Source organism: Sorex araneus, chromosome 2 (assembly GCF_027595985.1).
Source record: "Sorex araneus isolate mSorAra2 chromosome 2, mSorAra2.pri, whole genome shotgun sequence".
In the NCBI taxonomy this organism is placed as follows: domain Eukaryota; kingdom Metazoa; phylum Chordata; class Mammalia; order Eulipotyphla; family Soricidae; genus Sorex; species Sorex araneus.
This window is the reverse complement of record NC_073303.1, coordinates 51,542,230-51,562,817: the sequence shown is the minus strand read 5'-3', so window position 1 is coordinate 51,562,817 and position 20,588 is coordinate 51,542,230. Positions and strand designations below refer to the sequence as shown.

The window sequence follows — 20,588 nt, the reverse complement described above, 5'->3', positions numbered from 1 at the left end:
CGGAGGGGATTGGCTCCAGCTTCCCTCCCCACCCCGAGCAGAGCTTCCGGCGGCCGAAGACCACCGGAACCTAGCTATAGCCATGCTCGAGGCCCCTCTCCACACGTTCGGACAGGCCTCATGCATGAAGGTACCCGCAGAGGAACCCAGGTGTGTGTAATCCCATCAACAGCCAACATCCAGAGAGGGACTTAAAAGTAAGCTCCCAGAAATGATATCTTTAGCCTACTTCTCCCTCTGGGAGAAACTGGCAATCTTCTGAGAGTTTCCTGCTCACATGGGACAGCCTTGCAAGCTCCCCATGGTGTATCCATATGCTAAATCCAGTAACAAGCTGGATCTCATTCCCCTGACCCTGAAGAGCCCCCAGTGTGACATCACTGGGAGGGCCGAGTCGAGAGAGACTTCTAAGATCTCAGGGAAAGGACGAAATGAGATGTTACTGAGCCCGCCCAAGAGATCGGTGATTAATGGGATTTCGTGATTGTGATCGTGATCGTAAGGCAGGTTAATAATAATGATTATTATAAGGAGGGTTTGTGCCCTCACTGAGCCGCCAGGGAAACATCCTTCGATGTCCACGGCTCACAGGAGCGAAAGGCAAAGCTGCAGCCCCCCCCTCACTTGTGCCAGAGAGAAGTCGGGCGCGACAGGCTGAGGGCCCTGGTGTGACCGATGGAGGCCCTGAGGGATCGCCTGGGCCTCTCAGAACACACGGGTGGGGCAGCCACCGCTGAGAGGGGCCGCATTCCCGGGCCCACGGGCGCAGGTGACTTCGGGGAGGGCCGAGAGGAGCTGCCTCGCCCCCGCCTCCTCACGACCGGGAGAGCCTCCGTGGCACCGCGTGAGGCGTCTCTGGGCGCGCCCGGCACCCGCCAAGCTGCCCCTGAGTCCCTTGGTCCTGCCCAGTTTCCCAGGCCACGGTGGGCCCGGCTGGAGCGAGCAATCCGCTCTTTGCAGCTCCCCCCGGCCCAGGTCTCTCTGGGCCTGTCTCCTGCCCTCACAGGAAAGACCTGCAGGGAGCAGACGAGCAGTGGAGTGAGACGTTTATCTGAGGGAAGCGGAGCAGTGCTCGAGCACACAGCCCGGGAGTCCCAGATGGAGGAGACCCCCGAGGGGGGGAGCTGGATCTAGCACAGCAGGGAGGGCGTTTGCCTTGCACACGGCCCACCCGGGTTTGATTCCCAGCATCCCATAGGATCCCTTGAGCACCGCCAGGAGTAATTCCTGAGTGCAGAGCCAGGAGTAACCCCTGAGCATCGCTGAGTGTGACCCCCCCCGAAAAAAGCAAAATAAATAAATACTCTTTTAGAAAATAAAAAATAAATAAATGCGACCCCCAGAAGTCCGTAGCTGGGGTCTTGCCGAGGGGGAGCACTGGGTGAGCCCAGGCCCTTCCTCCCAGGGCTCAGCCATGGCCTGGCCCAGAATTCTGCATCTCACGTGCCCTCCAGGGTCCGAGGCTCAAAGGTCACAGCTGGTTTGAGCTCCAGGTTGTTTTTGCCTGATTTTCCTTCCCGGGCCCTTACCTGTCTCCAAACACAAGGAACCCAGGGGGTCTGGGGTGAAGCATAACCTTGGGGGGACTCCTGACTGGTGCATATGCCCTCCTGAGAGTGTCCACTGCAGGATAAGGCCATATAGTTGACATTGGAGTCCCCCACTCAGCTAATTCCTGGGTTTCCCCTCTATGAGCACCTGTGGGGCTCCCTCTCTGAGGTCACTGTTGGGCTTCCCTCTAGAGGTAACTGTTGGGGTTCCTTCTCTGAGGTAACAATTGGGGCTCCCTTTCTGAAGTAACTGTTGGAGTTCCCTTTCTGAGGTAACTGTTGGGGTTCCCTCTCTGAGGTAACTATTGGGGTTTCCTCTCTGAGATAACTGTTGGGGTTTCACCTCTGAGTTAGCTGTTGGGGTCTGAGGTCACTGTTATGGTTCCCTCGCTGAGATAACTGTTAGGGTCTAAGGTAACTGTTGAGGTCTGAGGTAACTATTGGGGTCTTAGGTAACTATTGGGGATCCCTTTCTGAGGTAACTGTTGGGGTTCTCTTTCTGAGGTAACTGTTGGGGTTACCCCTCTGAGTTAACCATTGGGGTTCCCCCTCTGAGGTAACCATTGGGTTCCCTCTCTCTAAGGTAATTGTTAGGGCTCCCCCATTGAACCAACTCTCAGGTTCTTAGAGCGTCTCTAAGTTGTCCCTGGAGTTCCCACCCTCAGAGTGAGTTCTTGGGGCTCTCTCTGAGTCAGCTATTTCTATTCTCGCCATGAGTTGTTTTTGGGGTTCCCTTTCTATGAGTTTGTAGTTGTTGGAGTCCCCACTCTATGTTTTACACACGTGGGACACGAACATTCCTGCCCCAGTCCTGTCACTAGAGTCCACTGGAACTTTCTCAGAGTCCAGTGGTGGAAGCTTCGCCCCCCGACTGATCTCCCCCCAGCACCACACATTGCTGAGGCAGGTGACAAGAATGCAGGGGGAGGAGGCTGACTCAAACTCGGGTCCTTGCAGTCATCATCCTCGTCTGTCTCAGGCCAGCGTTTCTCCCTTGTCACTGATCCCCACCGAGGCAGCCCGGAGGTGTCCCTGGCGCGTGTCAGCCGCACCCCTAGAGGCCGCCCCACAGGATCCCAGCACCTCCATGTCCTTGGCTCTTCCACAGGATGTCTTCATGGAGGAAGAGGATGGTGCAGTGGGAGCCCCACACAGCCCAGTGCTCCTGGCCTGTCCCCCGACGCACCCGTGACCAACCCTCCCAAGGGGCTGCCCATGTGCAACCTGGTCTTCCTGTTCCACAGACAGTGCAAGGAGAAGGGTTTCCTGCCAGCTGACGCCAGTGCCAGGGATTTCCCGGCCCTTCCCTCCCGTCTGCTGGGAGGCTGATGGGATGCAGAAGTTGAACGTGGCTCAGAGTTAAAGACGTGGCCTGCAGGTACTCAGTAGCTCCCAAAACACTAACTAGCATCAAAATGTTTTAAAGCTCCAAGTCCTCTCCAAGCAACAGAGCCCAGGAACGAATGAGATGGGAACTGCTAGAAGTGGAAGAGAAAGAGCTGTGCTGCAGGAAGCAACGCCTGGCACACCCACACAGGACTCCACACCGCACCCGGACCAGGCTCAGATACGTGCTGGCTCATCAGTAAGCCTCGAGGAATCTGAAAGAACCCAAAGCGTCGGCCTGCTCAGACAGCCATGGGTAGAGGAGAATTGACCCCTGACCCCGGGGAAGTCTCTCACCCATGGCAACTTAATGACCCATTTTAAAGGAAGCCACAGGTCAAGGGGAAGTTTTAAAAGAAAGTGTCCAGTAGAACTGGATGGAAAAGGGTACCTGACACATTTACACAGTGGAATACTACACAGCTGTTAGGAGAGATGAAGTCATGAAATTTGCTTGTAAGTGGATGGACATGGAGAGTATCATGATCAGTGAACTGAGTCAGAAAGAGAGGGACAGACATAGAAGGACTGCAGTCATCTGTGGAGTATAAAATAACATAATATGAGACTGACACCCTAGGACAGTAGACACAAGGGCCAGGAAGATTGCCCCATGGTTGGCAGCCTGCCTCATGAGCTGGAGGAGAAGGCAGCTGGGATGGAGAAGGGATCACTGAGTCAGGGATGGTTGGAGGAATGCTCAGGATGGGAGATGTGTGCTGAGAGTAGATAAAGAACCAAACGTGATGGCCTCTCAGTATCTGTATTGCAAACCATAATGCCCAAAAGGAGAGAGAGAGTTTGGGGGAAACTGTCTGCCATGGAGTCAGGGGGAGGGTGGGAAAGGGGGGGGTACTGGGAACACTGGTGGTGGGGAATGTGCACTGGTGGAGGGATGGGGGTTTGATCATTGTGTGACTGAAACGCAAACATGAAACTTGTAACTGTATCTCATGGCAATTCAATGAAAAAAAAACCTAGAGCACATCATAAATAAATAAATAAATAAATGGATACCTGACATATCAGAAGGGGTGGGGTTCCGCCAAAGCCGCCTTCTGGAAGTGGGTGAAACTCACCCGGGGGTGCTGGAATGACCCACTCCAGGCCCCACGGGCACCTGTGGCCTTGGGAGCAATTGTTTCTGTCTCTTCAGTAAAGAAGGTAGATTCGGGGCAGGTGCTGCTGGGTGACAGTCCCCTGGAGAGGGACAGCAGGCCATAGGGTTGGGACCCTCTGAGCCAAAGTGATCCTGAGGGAAATTTTGTCGTTAACTTGATAAAAGGTCTCAGATTGAGGCTTGGAGTGACAGCACAGTGGGTAGGGTGTTTGCCTTGCACACGGCCGACTCGGGTTTGATTCCCAGCATCCCATATGGTCCCCCAGCACCGCCAGGAGTAATTCCTGAGTGCAGAGCCAGGAGTCAGCCCTGAGCATTCCTGGGTGTGACCCAAAAAGCCAAAAATATAAATAAATAAAAATTAAAATAAATAAATAAAAATTATAAAGGTCTCAGATCAAACACCGAGGTTCCTGCCTTGAAAATAAACTAGAAACATAAGAGAAAGATGAATCCTCAGGAAGAAGAAAGAAATCAATGATACTAAATATAGGAAAACAGCAGAATCAATGAAACAAAAAGCTAATTCTGTGGACCAAGTAATAAAATTAGCATACCTATAAAACTTTTCTAAAGAAAACATAAATACCAATATCAGTGGCATGGGAATCATCACTACAGACCTTTCAGCCATTCAGACGCTGGCAAAGAAATACTGTAAAAATAGTAACAATGATAATAACTTAAACCCCTAAACCTTACAGAAGAAATCAACTAATTCCTCAAAACATGAGCTATTAAAACTCAACTAACATGGAATTAAAAATCTGAATGGCTCTAAATATCAAATAAGTGAAATTCTTAACTTGGAATCTCAACAAAGCCAACCATTTTCCCAAGAATTAATGCTGACTTTGCACAATTTCTTCCCCCAAATAGGAGAGAGTCAAATGAATCTTCCCAGTTTTTTTTATGAAAGTAGCACTTTCTGGACCCAAATCCAGCAAAATGGAACAGAAAGAAAGCAACAGACCAATCTCTCTCATGAACTTAGATGCAAACTTTGTCAACAAAAGTGCTACTAAACCTGATTCAAAAAGATAAGGAGGAATTTACACACTGGCAAATAGAACTGCAGGCTGGCCCCGCGTCAGGAAACCCATATGCAACGTGCCGTGTCAATAAGTCAGAGAGGAAAACTCCCAGGAGCCACTGAGCTTTGATGAAATCCAATACAATTCATGGGGAAGAAAGGCAAACTAGTAATATTCACCTCAGCCCAAAGAGGGGTGCCCGCAAGGCCCCCGACAGCTACGGGCAGACTTAACACAGACCCAAGGGACCTTCAAAAGGAACTCTCGGAAATATTAAAAAGAATTCTGCGAAGTTATGAAGTACAAAATTAGCACACAAAAATGTGTTCTGTAAGGGCTGGAGCGATAGCACAGCGGGGAGGGTGTTTGCCTTGCACGTGGTCGACCCAGGTTTGATTCCCAGCATCCCATATGGTCCCCCGAGCACTGCCAGGAGTAATTCCTGAGTGCAGAGCCAGGAGGAACCCCTGTGCATCGCCGGGTGTGACCCAAAATAACTAAATAAATAAATAACTATTTTTTATCAGAAAGGTGCAGAAGAGTGGAACGTTCTTGCAAAGGAAGAGGAATGAGCTGCAGAGGCCAGGACAGAGGGGAACTGGGCCGGGACATCCTTGGGGCGGAGCGAGAGCCCAGACAGACATGCAGACAGGAGACCCTTGTCCCCTGGGGGGCCCCGAGGAGGGGATGGCAGGACGGCCATGGGCAGAGTCTCCTGGGCCAGGGCGCGGGTGGGACAAGGGCCTGAGGCAGCGACAAAGGACTCGTGTCAGCCAAGGGCAGAGCCGTGCAAGGACCCAGGGGCCCCAGGGGCGGCTCAGAGCCCTCCGCCGGCTCCCCCGGCCACACCCGGCTGCATGTCAAGTCCCTGCAGGGAAGCAGGGCAGCAGGGCCTCTGGGCAGCCCCGTCGGGCCCTGCGGGGTCAGCTGAGGCCACACGAGGGCTTGGCCGGGGACCAGCAGGCACAGCCTCTGCTTCCTTCCCCACACCCTTTTCAGTCACCTGCTGGAGAGGCTGCCGGGGCTGCTGGAGGTGGGGAGGAACAGTGGGGGACGCACATCCCAGACACTGCTCAGAGCTAAGGACATCACCACAACCACACCCAGACACACACACAGGCACAGACACACGGACACAGACATGCTCGAAACACACAGACACAGACACATGCTCAGAACATGCAGACACATGCTCAGAACATGCAGACACAGACACACACAGGACAGACAGACAGCGCAGATGCACAAGCACACACAGCACGTGATACCCTCACTCCTCACACAGATACATATAACATGCACAGATTCATATACACACACGCACACATGCACACACACACTCGCGCGCGCACACACACACACACACACGCACGCACGCACGCACACGCAGAGTGAAGCGGGGCAGAGTAGCCTGGCTCTAGCCTCACGTGGCCCGTGGCCCAGCTGTGACATCTGAGCTCCATTCGGCAAACTGCTCCCATGAGAAGGGGGAGGCTGATGCACCCCCGCCCTGTCCTGCAGGACAGTCTCCATCCCCCGCTCCTGTCACGGTCACAGGCCGGCTGCAAGCCGTGAGCACAGCTGCCAGAGCAGCTCCAACCAGTCCCGGCTGTGGTTCTCCAGCCTGGGGGGAGGGTGCTGAGCGTTGGGAAGGGTTTCGCCCCTGTCCTGTGCCCCCACCCCCAGCCAGGCCTTCCTTCCTGGTCGACCGTCGGGGGGGGGGGGGGGGGAGGGGGGGGGCGGGCTCTCAAGACACGGGGAGCCCCTGCTGGGGAAGGCGGCTGCGGCCCCACACCCGCCGGCCTCTCGTCGCGGGTTCTCTCCTGCAGCTGGGGAGGGCTCTGGCCGCGGGCCCCAGGGACCGTCCCTTCTCGGCGGCAGGACCCCACGTGGCCCCAGTGCGAATCCTGACCCCGCAGTGCAGACGCTAACTGCTGGCCAGGCCCCACACTAGCCCGAACCCACCCCTGCCGGCCACTCGGCGTGGAGAGGACAGAATTGCGGGGTCCCCCGCTCCAGCCCCCCAGGGCTGGGGAGACGCTGAGCTCCCCCTCCTCCTCCCCGCCTGCCCGGACAGGTTCGCACTACCTGGGGCCCCCGAGAGTGGACAGGCACCGTCCTACGAGGGCTGAGGGGACCCCACCTCCCTTCCTGGCCTCACACCCCTAGCGGGGTGACACAGGAGCCTTCGTCCAGACACACATGGTGATGGCCAGGACCGACCCTCCACATCCCAGACCGGCGTCCTGGGGCGGGGCTCTCCGGCCCATCCGTTCCTCCCGCCCCCACAGTCCGAGCAGCCTCGGGACCACCCGGACCGTCCGTGAGGGGACTCGGTCTCGTTGGAGACCCCCGATTCAGGTCCCAGTGCGTGTGGGCACCTTCGTGTGGGGCATGCACACTGGTGAAGCCAGAGGCAGGGACTGGTGAAGCCGGAGCCACGGGGGCCAGGACCACAGTAACCACGGCCACGGGCACCAGCGCCACGGGCATGATGGCCACGGGCGCCAGAATCAGACACCAACAGCAGGGCCGCAGATGCCAGGACCACCGTGCCCACACCTGAGTCTTGTCCCACCCGGTTGCAGGCCGCATGCTCTCCTCTAGGAGATGCCCAAGGGGACAGCCCCCAAAGGCGGCATCAGCCATGGGCGTCAGTCCCCCGTTAGAAGAACAGACGAGGTACCTCAGTGGCCTGGACACGTTCGGTCCCATTGTACACTTTCCCATCATCTTTTCAGATCCCTGCGTGTGGAGTGCTCCCCACAGTGATGGGTGCTCAGAGGCCACGAGGGTCAGACCCAGCTGGACTTGGGGGGCCAGGGGACACGGTGCCAGGGCTTAAGCCACAGCACCCTGGGGGTCCCACAGCCATACAGATTCTTCTGTTTGGTTCTGGGCCACCCCGGGGTGCTCAGGGCTCTGTGCTCAGGGTCACCCCTGGTGGTGTTGGGAGAAAAATGCAGTGCCGGGGTCACACCTGGTGGGCGTGGGCCAGGCCAGCGCCTTCCCTCTGTTCAGCCTCGCCCCCAGCCTTTGCAGCTGTCTGAACACGGCCTGACCGGGAGGGGCTTTCCCGGGCTGCCCACACCTGCTCCGGGTCCTGGGAACCTTCTCAGGGTGATTTCTCGGCTGCTATGGGCGGCACCAGCAGCACCTCCTCTCTGGTGACCCTGGGGTCCACCGCCCCCCCCACCAGAAGTAGGGCCCGGAGGCCCCAGGTTCCCGCGGCAGTCCTGCTGAGACCCCGATTCCAGCCCGGAGTCTCGTGGGTGACACCCCAGACCCGCTGTGTGACTTCGGGCATCCCATGTTAGCCTGCCCCTGCCTCAGTGGTAGAACAGGGATGGCCTGACCCACGGAGAGCCATGTGTGTGTGGAGTCCATGCCACCACACAAGGCCCGTGCTGGCAGGGCCGGGGCTTCTGTCTCGGAGCAGGCGACCCCCGCAGAGAGACACAGAGGAGCAAGGGGAGCACTCTGGGGTGCTCCCGCCTCAATGCTTTAGTGAAGGTCGCCTCAAGGTCATTGCCAGGTTTGGTGGAAGCTCAAGATGGAGGGATGGAGGGACGGGGAGGACAGAGGGAGTGAGGGAAGCAGGGACAGAGGGATGGAGGGACAGAAGGATGGAGGGATGGAGGGACAGAGGGATGGAGGGACGGAGGGATGGAGGGATGGAGGGATGGAGGGACGGAGGGATGCAGGGATGCAGGGATGCAGGGATGGCAGGGACAGTCCTTCTGTTGGCTCTACAGGGCTGCAGCAGCTGAGAGCCCACCCGGGCAGGGGTCTCGCCATGCAGGAACTCGGGCGCTCGGGACGGCCCTTCTCACGTCTTCAGGTCCCTCTGGAATGGAGAGAGAGAGTCAGCCCTGGGCCGCCCGGCCATGGGGTCCTGGGCTCTCGCCTCTGTGCCCTGGGTGTGTGCGGCAGGAGGGGCACCGAGAGAAGAGACACGGCACACGCACCTGCACAGCCGGCCGCATCTCAGCTCTGTGGGGACCCGCCCCCAGGGAGTCAGAACAACCCAGATTAAGCCGCAGGACACAGTGAGGGGGCAGCAGGGTGGGTGGGGGCAGGAGCTGACGCAGGGCGGGCCCCCGGGACCCCCAGCTGATGCAGAGCAGGCCCTGGGTGCCCCCAGCTGACACAGGGCGGACCCGGAGCATGGGGTCTTCCTGGGAGACCCGCAGGTGAATGTCAGAGCCCCGGGCCGGGGGGCGGGCCTGCTCTGGGCCCCCACGTGGAGGACAGAGACCCTCTCCTCATGTGGGTAGAGACCCAGGAGCGGCCCCCAGCCCCACACTCTGGGCAGAGTCTGGCTTTCGGGGCGCTGTGCTGCTGGGGGGAGCAGGAGCTCCCTGAGATGAGCACCGACTCCCCACGCGGCCGACGGTGCCGCCACCAGCAGATCCGAGAAGGCCCTTGGGCGGAGCAGGGCACACGCTGGCAGCACATGCCGGGCACCCTGAGGTGGGAGCTGCCACCCTCCACCCCCAGCACCGGCGACACCCACACCAGCAACACCCACCCCGGCACCCCCTCCCCTGCCGAGCCAGTGCCTGCCGCCTTGTGCTCCCGCGACGTCACCCCCGCCCGGCCCGCACCCCCGCGGGTGCCCACCTCCATCTGCTCGTGGATCCAGTCCAGGAAGGCTGTGATGCGGGTGTAGACCCCGGGCTTGTTCACCTCGGCACAGCCAATACCGAAGCTCGTGGCCCCCACCAGCTTCCACACTCTCCGCTCCTGGCACACCAGGGGCCCCCCACTGTCCCCCTACGGGCGGGAAGAGGCACTGGCAGGGCGGGGCCCCTCCCCCGTCTCCCCATCTCCTGCCTCGTGCCCTGGGAGGGGGTCCCCACACCCCCGAAGCTCCCCTCCCCCAGGCCCTGCCTCCCTCCGAGGGACGGGCTGGGTGGGGCCCAGTGGCCTATCTTGGGCAAACTTGTCCCCACACCCTGGGTGTTCCCTCCGGCCACACCTGCTGCCCACCTGGCAGCTGTCCACGCCGCCCTGCAGGTAGCCGGCGCACAGCATGGCGGGCGAGATGATGCCGCCGTACACGTCGCGGTGGTTGCACACCTTGTTGGCCAGCAGGGGCACGGCCGCGTGCTGGAGCACGGGGGACGCGTCACCTGCGACGGGCGGCAGCGGGGCTGGGTGGTGAGCGGGGGCGGAGGCACCCCACGCTCTTCCCCACACTCAGCAGGGCATCCCAGGCCAGGGCGGGGGAAACTGAGGCTCCCGGAGCTTCCTGCAGGGCCTGGGGTGCTGGGACCAGCTCAAGGGCCGCGCCCAGCCCGGGGCCGGGGAGGGCAGTGCTGGAAGCCAGCCAGAGTGGCCGGGCACGGGGGAAGGGCCTCCAGGGGCCTCGGCAACGACTGGGCAGCTTGGGGGGGGGGTGCGGAGGGGCAGGTGTGAAGGCCGAGGGACAGGCCCCAGACACACTGGCTCCGAGACAGCCCAGGAGGAATTAGAAAAGACGGACTCGACTTTCCGGAAAAGCTCCGGAGAAGCAGCTCTGGAGACGGTGCCCGGAGGGGTCCCCAAGACCCCCGCGGCCCCGACACCTGTCCCTCGGGGTCCACTCCAGGACTCGTCCCGGCACTGCTCCAGTGGCACCCCACACCCAGATCTGGTGGCCGAGCAGAGCCCTGGCCCCGCCCACCACCCTCCCGGCCCCGCCCACCACCCCTCCCGGCCCTTCACGGCCCCAGTGCTGAGGGCTGGGGGTGGTCTCCGCCCTGTGGCCGGCCCGGCCACCAGGCCCAGGCAGCAGAGTCGGGAGAAGCCCCGCCCGGACACGCGGGCCGACACCCTGACCCGCACCCGGGGGCTGGGGGCACGCGGGCTCTGACCTCCGTCCTCTGTGGCCCCCCAGCCCGACGTCCAGCACAGCGTCCCCTCGGGGAAGTCCTCCTCCGCATTGGGCAGGCACACGGGCTGGATCATGGCTAGAATGCGGGGGACGGTGAGGGGCACCCTGGCCCCCAGCTGCACCCACAGCCCCTGAGCCACAGAGCCGCGGGGCCCGCTACACCTGCCTGGAAGGGGCACGTCCCACCCGACTCCGTGCTTCCGACACCTGCCCCTCGGGGCCCTCTCCTGCCCCTGCCACCCAGCCCTCGGCTTCCGGGGGACAACACGGACACCCGCTGGCCAGGTAATGGGACCCTGCGGGGGCAACAGACCGGTCAGTGACCCGTGGGGGGACACTGGTCAGTGACCCATGGGGGTGGCCCATTGCTGGCCCGAGCAGCCAGCCGTGCCCTCCCCGCAGCTCCTGCTCCCTGACCGGTCAGCCCTGCAGTCTTGGCAGTTCCCTCCTGGTGGCCCCTCCGGGCTCTCCACACCCCTCACGGACCAGGCTCGGCCCTGGGAGAAACCCTGGGCCACCAGGGAACGGGCGTCTCTGTGTCCTCCTGCCGGGGAGGCCGAAGGGGACGCACGGCCCGTCCACCAGCCCCGGCTGAGAGGGTCTTCACCCAGCAACACCCGGCGGGCCACCTGAGTGGGTCAGTCCCGCCCCCGGGAGCACGGAGGGGTGGACAGAGCCGGTCACCCTGCGCCATGGGGCCCGTGTCCACACGTGGCCGACGCACCACTGAAGGCCAGGGGCGCGGCCAGCTTGAGGAGCGCGATGTCGTAGCCGAGCTTCTTGGGCTTGTACTTGCTGTGGTAGACGATCCTCTCCACCAGGTGGGATGGCACCGGGCTGTCCAGGGACACCAGCCCCACCTGGACGGTCCAGGACTTGGGCTCATACAGGCTGCCAGGGACAGAGAGGCAGAAGTGGGCGGGGCGGGGTCGGAGAGCACAGGCAGGCGGGAGCCCCCCCAGGGGCCCAGGGCCGAGTCTCAGGGCCGGGCAGGCCTCGCCGCTGGTCAGCCCATGTCCCCCTGGAGACCCGCCATGCCCTACTCGGCCCCCGCCCCTCCCCGCACTCAGGACCCGTGGGGTGTCCCACCCAGCCCGCGCGACAGCCCCCACTCACTCGTACACACAGTGTGCGGCGGTGACCACCCACGTGGGCGTGATGACGGAGCCCCCGCACAGGTGCTGGCCCCGGAACTGCAGGCTGGCCTGCCACGGCCACTGCGCCAGAGAGGACGTGTTCCCGCCCACAATGCGGCCACGGCCCAGCTTCAGGCCGCAGGCTGTGGGAGAGAGAGCTGGGGCCCCGCACACACACACACATGCCAGCACACGCCTACACATGCTTGCACACACCCGCAAACCCACACACGCCCACACATGCCCACACACACCCGCACACACCTGCACATGCCTACACATGCTTGCACACACCCGCAAACCCACACACACCCGCACACGCCTTCACATGCCTGTACACACCCGCAAACCCACACACACCCACACACACCCGCACACACCTGCACATGCCTATACATGCTTGCACACACCCACAAACCCACACATGCCCACACACGCCCACACACACCCGCACAAGCTCGCACACATCTGCACATGCCTTCACATGCCTGTACACATCTGCACACACTGGCATATGCCAGCACATGCCTGCACATGCCCACACACACCTACTCATGTCCATAAACATCAACACATGCCTACGCATGCCCATATATGCCAGTACATGCCTGCACAAGCCAGCACATGCCCACATGCCTGCACACATCAGCACATGCCTGCACATATTCACACACCCACACACACCTGCATACACCTGTATATACCAGCACACGCCCGCACATTCCTGCACATATCAGCACATGCCTGCACACACCCAGACACACCCCACACAGGCCCACACACACCAGCACATACTGCACATGCCCACACATGCCCACACACACTTGGCACATGCCAACACATGCCTGCACATGCCTGCACATGCCCACACATGCTCACACACACCCACACATGCCTGCACATGCCTGCACACGCCCGCACACACTGGAACATGCTCACACATGCCTACTCATGCCCACACATGCGTGCTCATGCCCACGCGTGCACGTACACACCCATAAACACCCACTCACGCCCACTCACACCCACACATGCCCACACCCCCGTCCCCATGTCCCACAGACTCAGGCGGGCAAGCTGGGGCCCTGCACACTCCCACAGCACACAGGGACCCCGGGTGAGAGGTCGGGGCCCACGGGAGCACCCCCAGCCGAGTCCAGGGTCTGAACTAGAGGGAGACTTGCTGGGACCTCCCCACGCGTGAGCCCCTCTCTCCAGAACAAGGGCACAGTGCGGGGGGTGGGGGACGGAGATGTGCCCGGGGACCCCACTGGCCAGCCATCCCCCTCTGGGCTCTGCTCTGACCGCCTCTGGAACACTCACCTGCACACGCCAGGGTGACCACACGGCCCGACGCGCAGTCCTCCCTGCGGGACAGAGACACCTGGCGGGGCTCTCGGCACACGGGCTCATGGGTACACGGGCACACGGGCACATGGGCTCACGGGCACACAGGCTCATGGGTACACGGGTACATGGGCACACGGGCTCATGGGCTCACGGGCACACAGGCTCATGGGTACACGGGTACATGGGCACATGGGCTCATGGGCTCACGGGCACACAGGCTCATGGGTACACGGGTACATGGGCACACAGGCTCACGGGTACACGGGTACATAGGCACATGGGTACATGGGCACACAGGCAAGGGGCACATGGGCTCATACATACATGGGCACCTGGGCACATGGGCACCCAGCACTAGCATCTGGGCTCAGCATTCAGCACACTTCTTCATCTCTCTCTCCCTCTGTTTCCCTCTCCCTATCTCCCACTCTCTCTCTCTCCTCACTCTCTCCCTCTCTCTCTCCTTCCCTCTCTCTCTCCCTCTCTCTCCTCACTCTCTCCTCACTCTCTCCTCACTCTCTCCCTCTCTCTCTCCCTCCCTCTCTCCCTCTCCCTACCTCCCTCTCTCTCCTCTCCCTCCCTCTCTCCCTCTCCCTATCTCCCTCTCTCTCCTCTCTCTCCTCACTCTCTTTCCCTCTCTCTCCCTCTCTCCTTTCTTTCCCTCCCTCTCCCCTCTTGCACCCGCTCCTGGGAACCCGCACCCCCCTCCACCCTCTCCAGCCCATTTGCGGGCTTGGAGTCAGGCGGCACCCTGGGCCTGGCCCTGCGCCCCCACCTGGCGTACACGGCGTGCTGCAGCGCCGTGACCTTCTCGTCGGGCAGGAGGTGGTTGATGGAGGCAAAGTCCCCCCGGAAACGCTCCTCCAGCGAGTCCACCCTGAGGGCCGCTGAGCTCACCGAGCTGCGGGCGGAGCAGGGGGGCAGGGGGTCCACTCAGCCCACGGCCCCGCCCTGGGTGCCAGGCAGGCTGGCCCGGCACACGCCGGGGGGGTCGGGAGAAGGGCTTGCCCCCTCTGGGGCCCTGGGGACAGGGGCAGGGGCAGGGGCTGGACTCAGGGGGGATGGTGAGATGGGCGGGACTGAGGCCCTTGAAGCCGTGGTGGTGGGGACGGGCCACGTCTACAGCCAAGCTGACCACTGACCCCACTGACCCCCAGGCGTCTCCCTCCACACAACACCCAGCCCTGCAGACCCCCGCCCCCCTGGGGCTCTGTAATGAGCAGAGCTGATGCCCCACACCACACACACACACACACACACACACACAACACAGACACACCAGTACACACCAACACACAGACATACACACCGCAGATGTCACACATCACACATACACACACCAACGCACATACATACACACCACAGATGTCACACATCACACATATACACACATACATACACAACACACGGACACACACACCAATACACTCCAACACACACAATAGCATCACACACACACGAACTCACGCACACACACACACACACGCACACACACGCACGTACGCACGCACGCACCGCCCCCCCCACCCCACCCCCCCCCGCTGCTGAGCCCAGGCACGGGCGGCGGCACCTGGGGAAGCCGAGCTGGGCGCAGGCCAGGTCCGCGTGCCGCTCCCTCCAGTCGTCTGCGCACAGCGTCCTCCAGGCGGCGGCCGTGAACACCTGCAGCGCTGCGTGCTGCCCGCTCACGCGCACTGCCACCAGGGGTCGGGGTGAGCGGCCAGCAGCCCCCTGGACCCCCGGCCCCCCGGCCCCCGCGAGACTCACCGCAGCGGAACTCGTCCTCCCCGTCCCGGCAGTCCCAGGCGCCGTCACAGCGGGCGGCCAGGTCCACACACCTGAAGGACGACCTGCAGCGGTACTTCCCCGAGCAGTCGAAGTGCACTGGGGGCACGGGCACGGGGTCACAGGGGCACGGGGGCACGGGGGCACGGGGGAATGGGGGACATGGGGTCATGGGGGGCATGGGGGTCATGGGGGGCACGGGGCCTGGGGTCACAGGGGCATGGGGGCTCGGGGTCACAGGGGGCACGGGGGCATGGGGGGCATGGGGCATGGGGCATGGGGTCACGGGGGGCACGGGGCACGAGGGGCATGGGGGCACGGGGGGCACGGGGGTACAGGGGCATGGGGGCACGGGGCATGGGGCACGGGGGTACGGGGGCATGGGGGCACGGGGCATGGGGCACAGGGTCACAGGGGACACGGGGGCATGGGGGGCATGGGGGGCACGGGGGCACGGGGGCATGGGGGCACGGGGGCATGGGGGCACGGGGCATGGGGCACGGGGGCACGGGGGACACGGGGGCATGGGGGCACGGGGGCACGGGGGCATGGGGGTATGGGGGTCACGGGGGCACGGGGTCACAGGGTCATGGGTGGCACAGGGCACGGGGGCTGTCCCGGGGCCCTCACGGCGCCCCATGACACCCCTGAGGCCCTCATGACCCTGTGACGTCACCTCCCACAGCCCCCAGGAAACCCTCGTGACCCCAGGACCCCCTGTGGCCCGCATGGGGGTGGCAGGGCACCCGGACCCGCATGGGCCTGAGTCTGCCCGAGCCGAAGCCGCGGAGGAGCCCCAGCCCGGCCTCCCCGTGGCTCCCTCTGCCCTGGGTCCCGGGTGCCCCTCAGCCCCCGCTCCGTGGCCTGGGCCGTGACTCAGCGACTCGGGGCAGTGAGCTGCCACGGGGGGGGGGGGGGGCGGAGGGGACAGCGCCCACCCTCCTGCCCAGTCGCGTTGCCGGAGAGAGGGAGGGCCTGTCCCGGGCGTCACGTGGCCCCGCCCACAGAGTCTCCTTGTCTCCAGCCCACCCCCACCCCCCCCCCCCCCCCCCCCCCGCACCGGGCTTCGGTTTCAGCCGCTGACCCGGGCCCTTCCGGCAGGCGCCTGGCCACACCGCGCCCCGGCACCCCACCTGGCCGAGGCTGCGCTCCGCATCAGGCTCATCAAAGTTTCAGCGCCTGCCCCGGGGCCTTGAATAATGCATCACTCACCGCCCAGCCCGACGGCCAGCGCCAGGATCAGCGCGATGACCCCCACGACGAGCACCGGAAAGAACTTCAGGGGGAGCAGAGACAGGATCTGGGCGGCCACCGCGTCTGCGTCTGGGGCAGGGAGGGGAGAGCCGGGGCGGCCCCCAGGGTCAGGGCAGGGCTCGGGGCCCGGGGGGCGGCAGGGACACACGCGGCCCCGCTCCCCCTGTCAACACCCGGCCTGGACTCAACCTGGACCTTGACCGACAGACAGATGGACGGACGTCCTCGATGAGCAGGAATTGGGGGGGACCGTGATGACGGGTGTACGGCCTCCGGCAGGAAAGGGGAGGTGAAGGCGGGTGCGGGTGACCCCCAGCCGGGGGCCGCAGAGCCCCACAGACAGGCGTGGGGCCCAGCCGACACCCTGATTTCAGCTCTGTCACCTCCCAAAGGGAGATTTCTCCTGTCTCACACCACCCAGATTCAGAGACTCATACATGGGGGGCAAGTAGGGCCCAAGCTCCCGAAGGCGACTCCCTGCAGCGCGTGAGCGGGCGGTGTCTGCCTGTATGTGTTAGCACTGGGGTGTGCGTGTGTGTGCATGTAGAGTGCATGAGCACTGGGGTGTGTGTGCACGTGGGTGTGTGTGACACTGGGGTGTGCACGCATGTGAGTGTGTGTGACACTGGGGTGTGTGTGCACGTGAGTGTGTGTGACACTGGGGTGTGTGTGCACGTGAGTGTGTGGGCACTGGGGTGTGTCCGGACGTGGCGTCCCCTGGAAAGCAGGCCTGTCCTGCTCACAGCCTGTGTGAGCGGCTGTGAGGCGACAGAGGGACCTACAGGGGTTAAGGCATTTCTTCGCACGGGACCCGCCTGCGTCCAGACCCAGCAGCACATGTGGTTCCCGGGGTGATCCCTGAGCACCGCCTGGAGTGAGTCCTGAGTGCAGAGCCAGGAGCAACCCCTGAGCATCACCGGGTGTGACCCAAAAAGCGAAAAATGAATAAAAATTAAAATACATAAAAACAAAACCAGGCCCTGAGGGCCAGAGCTGCCAGGGGCCAGAGGTCGCCCGCGTGGGGACACCCCACCGCGTGACACCCAGGAAGGCAACTGCGCTCCTGATGGTTGCCCCTGCCTTGGCGGGGCTCAGCGCTCACTGGGGGTCACTCCTGCTGGGCGCAGGGAGCCCTGGGGGCGCTGGGGGCTGCACCCGGCACCCGCCACGGTCCCGCCCCCCAGCCCAGAACAGGGCACGGTCAGGATCAGAGAAGGCTCAGCCAGCAGCGTGACCGTGGGCGGGGCCAGGAGGGCGGGGCGGGGCCAGGTGGGCGGGGTGAGGCCAGGTGGGCGGGGCAGGGCCAGCGCTTCCTGCACTGCTGCGGTGACAGTGACGCCGGCTGCCCGGCAGGGAAGAAGCCCGTCGCGCCTGCTCCTCCTCACCACCGAGGGGGGCCACGAGGGTCCCAGCACGAGCCGGGGGGCTGCGGGCCGCGGGCCTGCTCCCCTGAGGACCCGCCACGCTTCTGCGGGTGGACAGTGAGGACGAGGCTGCAGTCACGTATGTCCCGGCCCCGGGGGCAGCAGCAGCAGCTGCAGGGGAGTGCCCGCCTGGGGTGCTCGGGGGAGACGAGAACAGACCCACGAGCGGGACGGGGTCCTGGGGCCACGGAAGGCCAGGCCAGGCTCATCTTAGCACACGCGGCCGCCCCACTCTCTTCCAGGTCTACACTGGGAGCCTCTCTCTGCACGGCCCATCTTCCCTCCTGCCAACCACCCACGGGATCTCCACTCCCAGGGGCCAGAGAGGTGGTGCCGGGGGCAGGGCTCTGCACACAACTAGCCCGGGTTCCATCCCCAATACGTCATGTGGTCCCCAAGCCCTGCCGGGAGTGATTCCTGCTCACAGAGCTGGGAGTGAGCCCTGAGCACAGAGCCGGGAGTCAGTCCTGAGCACAGAGCCAGGAGTCAGTCCTGAGCACAGAGCTGGGAGTCAGCCCTGAGCACAGATCCAGGAGTCAGTCCTGAGCACAGAACCAGGAGTGAGCCCTGAGCACAGAGCCAGGAGTCAGCCCTGAGCACAGAGCCAGGAGTCAGTCCTGAGCACAGAGCTGGGAGTGAGCCCTGAGCACAGAGCCAGGAGTCAGTCCTGAGCACAGAGCCAGGAGTCAGTCCTGAGTACAGAGCCAGGAGTCAGCCCTGAGCACAGAGCCAGGAGTCAGCCCTGAGCATAGAGCCGGGAGCCAGCCCTGAGCACAGAGCCAGGAGTCAGTCCTGAGCACAGAGCCGGGAGCAGCACTAACCACTGCTCGGCCTGGCCCAACATGAACAGAGCAAAGGCATCCCCAGGCAGTGCAGCTCCAGCCTTTCTGCTCAGACATCCGTTTGGGCCTGGGGGCCACAGCCAGTGGGTTCAGGGCTCACTCCCCGCCTGTGCTCCGGGCTCTGCGCCCGCCCCGCTGCCCCTCTCCGGCCGCTCTGACCTCCGAGAACCGGCTCTGCGAGGTCCCTGTGCCAGCCCAGCAGGCCAGTCCGGGCCCTGGCCCGCAGTTCCCCGCGGCAGTTGTGGGGGGGCGTCCCAGGAGGCCCCTGGGTGGGCAGATCTTCAGGGCTCGCCAGCCCGAGTGTCCAGGGGCCAGGAGCGGAGCAGTGCACTCTCCGGGCTGCCCGCAGGCCCCCCGCCCGCCTCGGACCCTAACAGGGGTGGTTGCTCTCCGGGACGGCCAACGTGCCTGCTTTCTGGGGCCTGGTGCGGCCAGCGGGGGGCACACCCCAGGCCCTCAGGGGTTCCCTGGCAGGCCTGCCCGCCAGCCCCAGGGGCCCCAGCAGAGGTGCCTCCCAGGGCCCGCCCCAGCCAGCGGGGAAGCCCCCTCCGGCCCCTCGCCCTAGGGACCCCGGGGGCCCCCCCGAGCTGTGTCCGCCTTGTCGGGGCCCCTGCTCTGCCTACCTGCGGCCGTGGGGCCTATCCTCAGATCGTCCAGCCCGAAAAGGGACCGGAAGGAGAAAGGGCTTTCTGAGGCGGGAGGGTCGCTCTCTCCCATGGTGACGACTTCAGGGCCTCGGAGGGGCGGCTCCTCCTCCTCCCGCACCTCCTTTCCGGGAGAGAAGAGAACGTCCCCGTCACCAAGGGCCCGGCCCCTCACGAGCGTCAAGGCTGACGGCCAGAGCAGCCCCCTCCGCGGTCAGCCCTAGGGACGCTGCGTGGCCGCTGACCCCCTCCCGTGGCCCTAGGGCTCATCGCAGAGCCTTTGGTGGGCCATGGCGCCCTCGGCACTGAGGCACGGGCCGTCCAGCCGTCTCCCCGGCCTGTCCCGGGACTCACTCTCCAGTTGGGCGCGGCCGCCCGCACCCCCCGGCCCGAGCACTCACATAAGGCCCGCCCGCGGCTCCCGATGGTTGCTGCGCGTGCCCGAGGACCAGCCTGAGCCGGCTCCCCTGAGCATGACCTAGTTAGGACAGTGGCCAGCCCTGGGCCAAGGGAGAGGGCGGGGCACTGGGAACCCCCGCCCCGCCCCCGCCACGCCTGGGCTCTGGTTCCCGCCCGAGAATTTTACCTGGTGTGGCCAAGAGGTCAAAGGGCCTGGAGTTGCCCTCAACTTTCGGCAGGATGGGATGGAGGACATGTCAGTTAGGCTCCAACCCGGGACCAGGCCGGGACCCAGGACCCACTTCCTCCCAGACCGGGGCCCGGGGTCTGCAGACACGCCATCAGCCTAAGGCCTCAGCCGCCAGCTGCTCTGCTCTGCCTGCCTGCCCATCTGTCTGTCTGTCTGCCTGCCTGCCCATCTGTCTGTCTGTCTGTCTCTCTGTCTGTCTGCCTGCCTGCCCATCTGCCTGTCTGCCTGTTTCTCTGTCTGTCTGCCTGCCTGCCCATCTGCCTGTCTGTCTCTCTGTCTGTCTGCCTGCCCGTCTGTCTGTCTGTCTGTCTGTCTGTCTGCCCATCTGTCTGTCTGTCTGTCTGCCTGCCTGCCTATCTATCTGTTTGTCTGCCTGCCTGTCTGTCTGTCTGTCTGTCTGCCTGCCTACCCATATGCCTGTCTGTCTCTCTGTCTCTCTGCCTGCCCATCTGTCTGCCTGCCCGTCTGTCTGTCTATCTGTCTGTCTGTCTGCCCATCTATCTGTCTGCCTGCCTATCTCCGTGTCTGTCTCTGCC

At 63.3% G+C, this 20,588-nt stretch overlaps 1 protein-coding gene across 2 annotated transcripts; it reads right to left on the bottom strand.

The window, feature by feature from the left end:
* Positions 1-8,807: 8,807 nt before the first annotated feature.
* On the bottom strand, positions 8,808-19,503 carry TMPRSS3 (transmembrane serine protease 3). Of its 2 annotated transcripts, XM_055128620.1 has the most exons (13): positions 19,383-19,503; positions 16,452-16,562; positions 15,222-15,338; positions 15,025-15,148; positions 14,230-14,355; positions 13,428-13,471; positions 12,085-12,247; positions 11,693-11,859; positions 10,949-11,044; positions 10,369-10,371; positions 10,083-10,225; positions 9,714-9,866; positions 8,808-8,937 (listed from the first exon to the last, which is right to left on the bottom strand). In XM_055128620.1, exons 1-13 carry the CDS (start codon positions 19,474-19,476, stop codon positions 8,920-8,922), a joined length of 1,359 nt encoding a protein of 452 aa, XP_054984595.1. In that variant the 5' UTR covers positions 19,477-19,503; the 3' UTR covers positions 8,808-8,919. The 2 variants fall into 2 exon arrangements, with proteins under 2 accessions (XP_054984595.1, XP_054984594.1); XM_055128619.1 differs by lacking the exon at positions 10,369-10,371.
* Between the last annotated feature and the right edge of the window lie 1,085 nt (positions 19,504-20,588).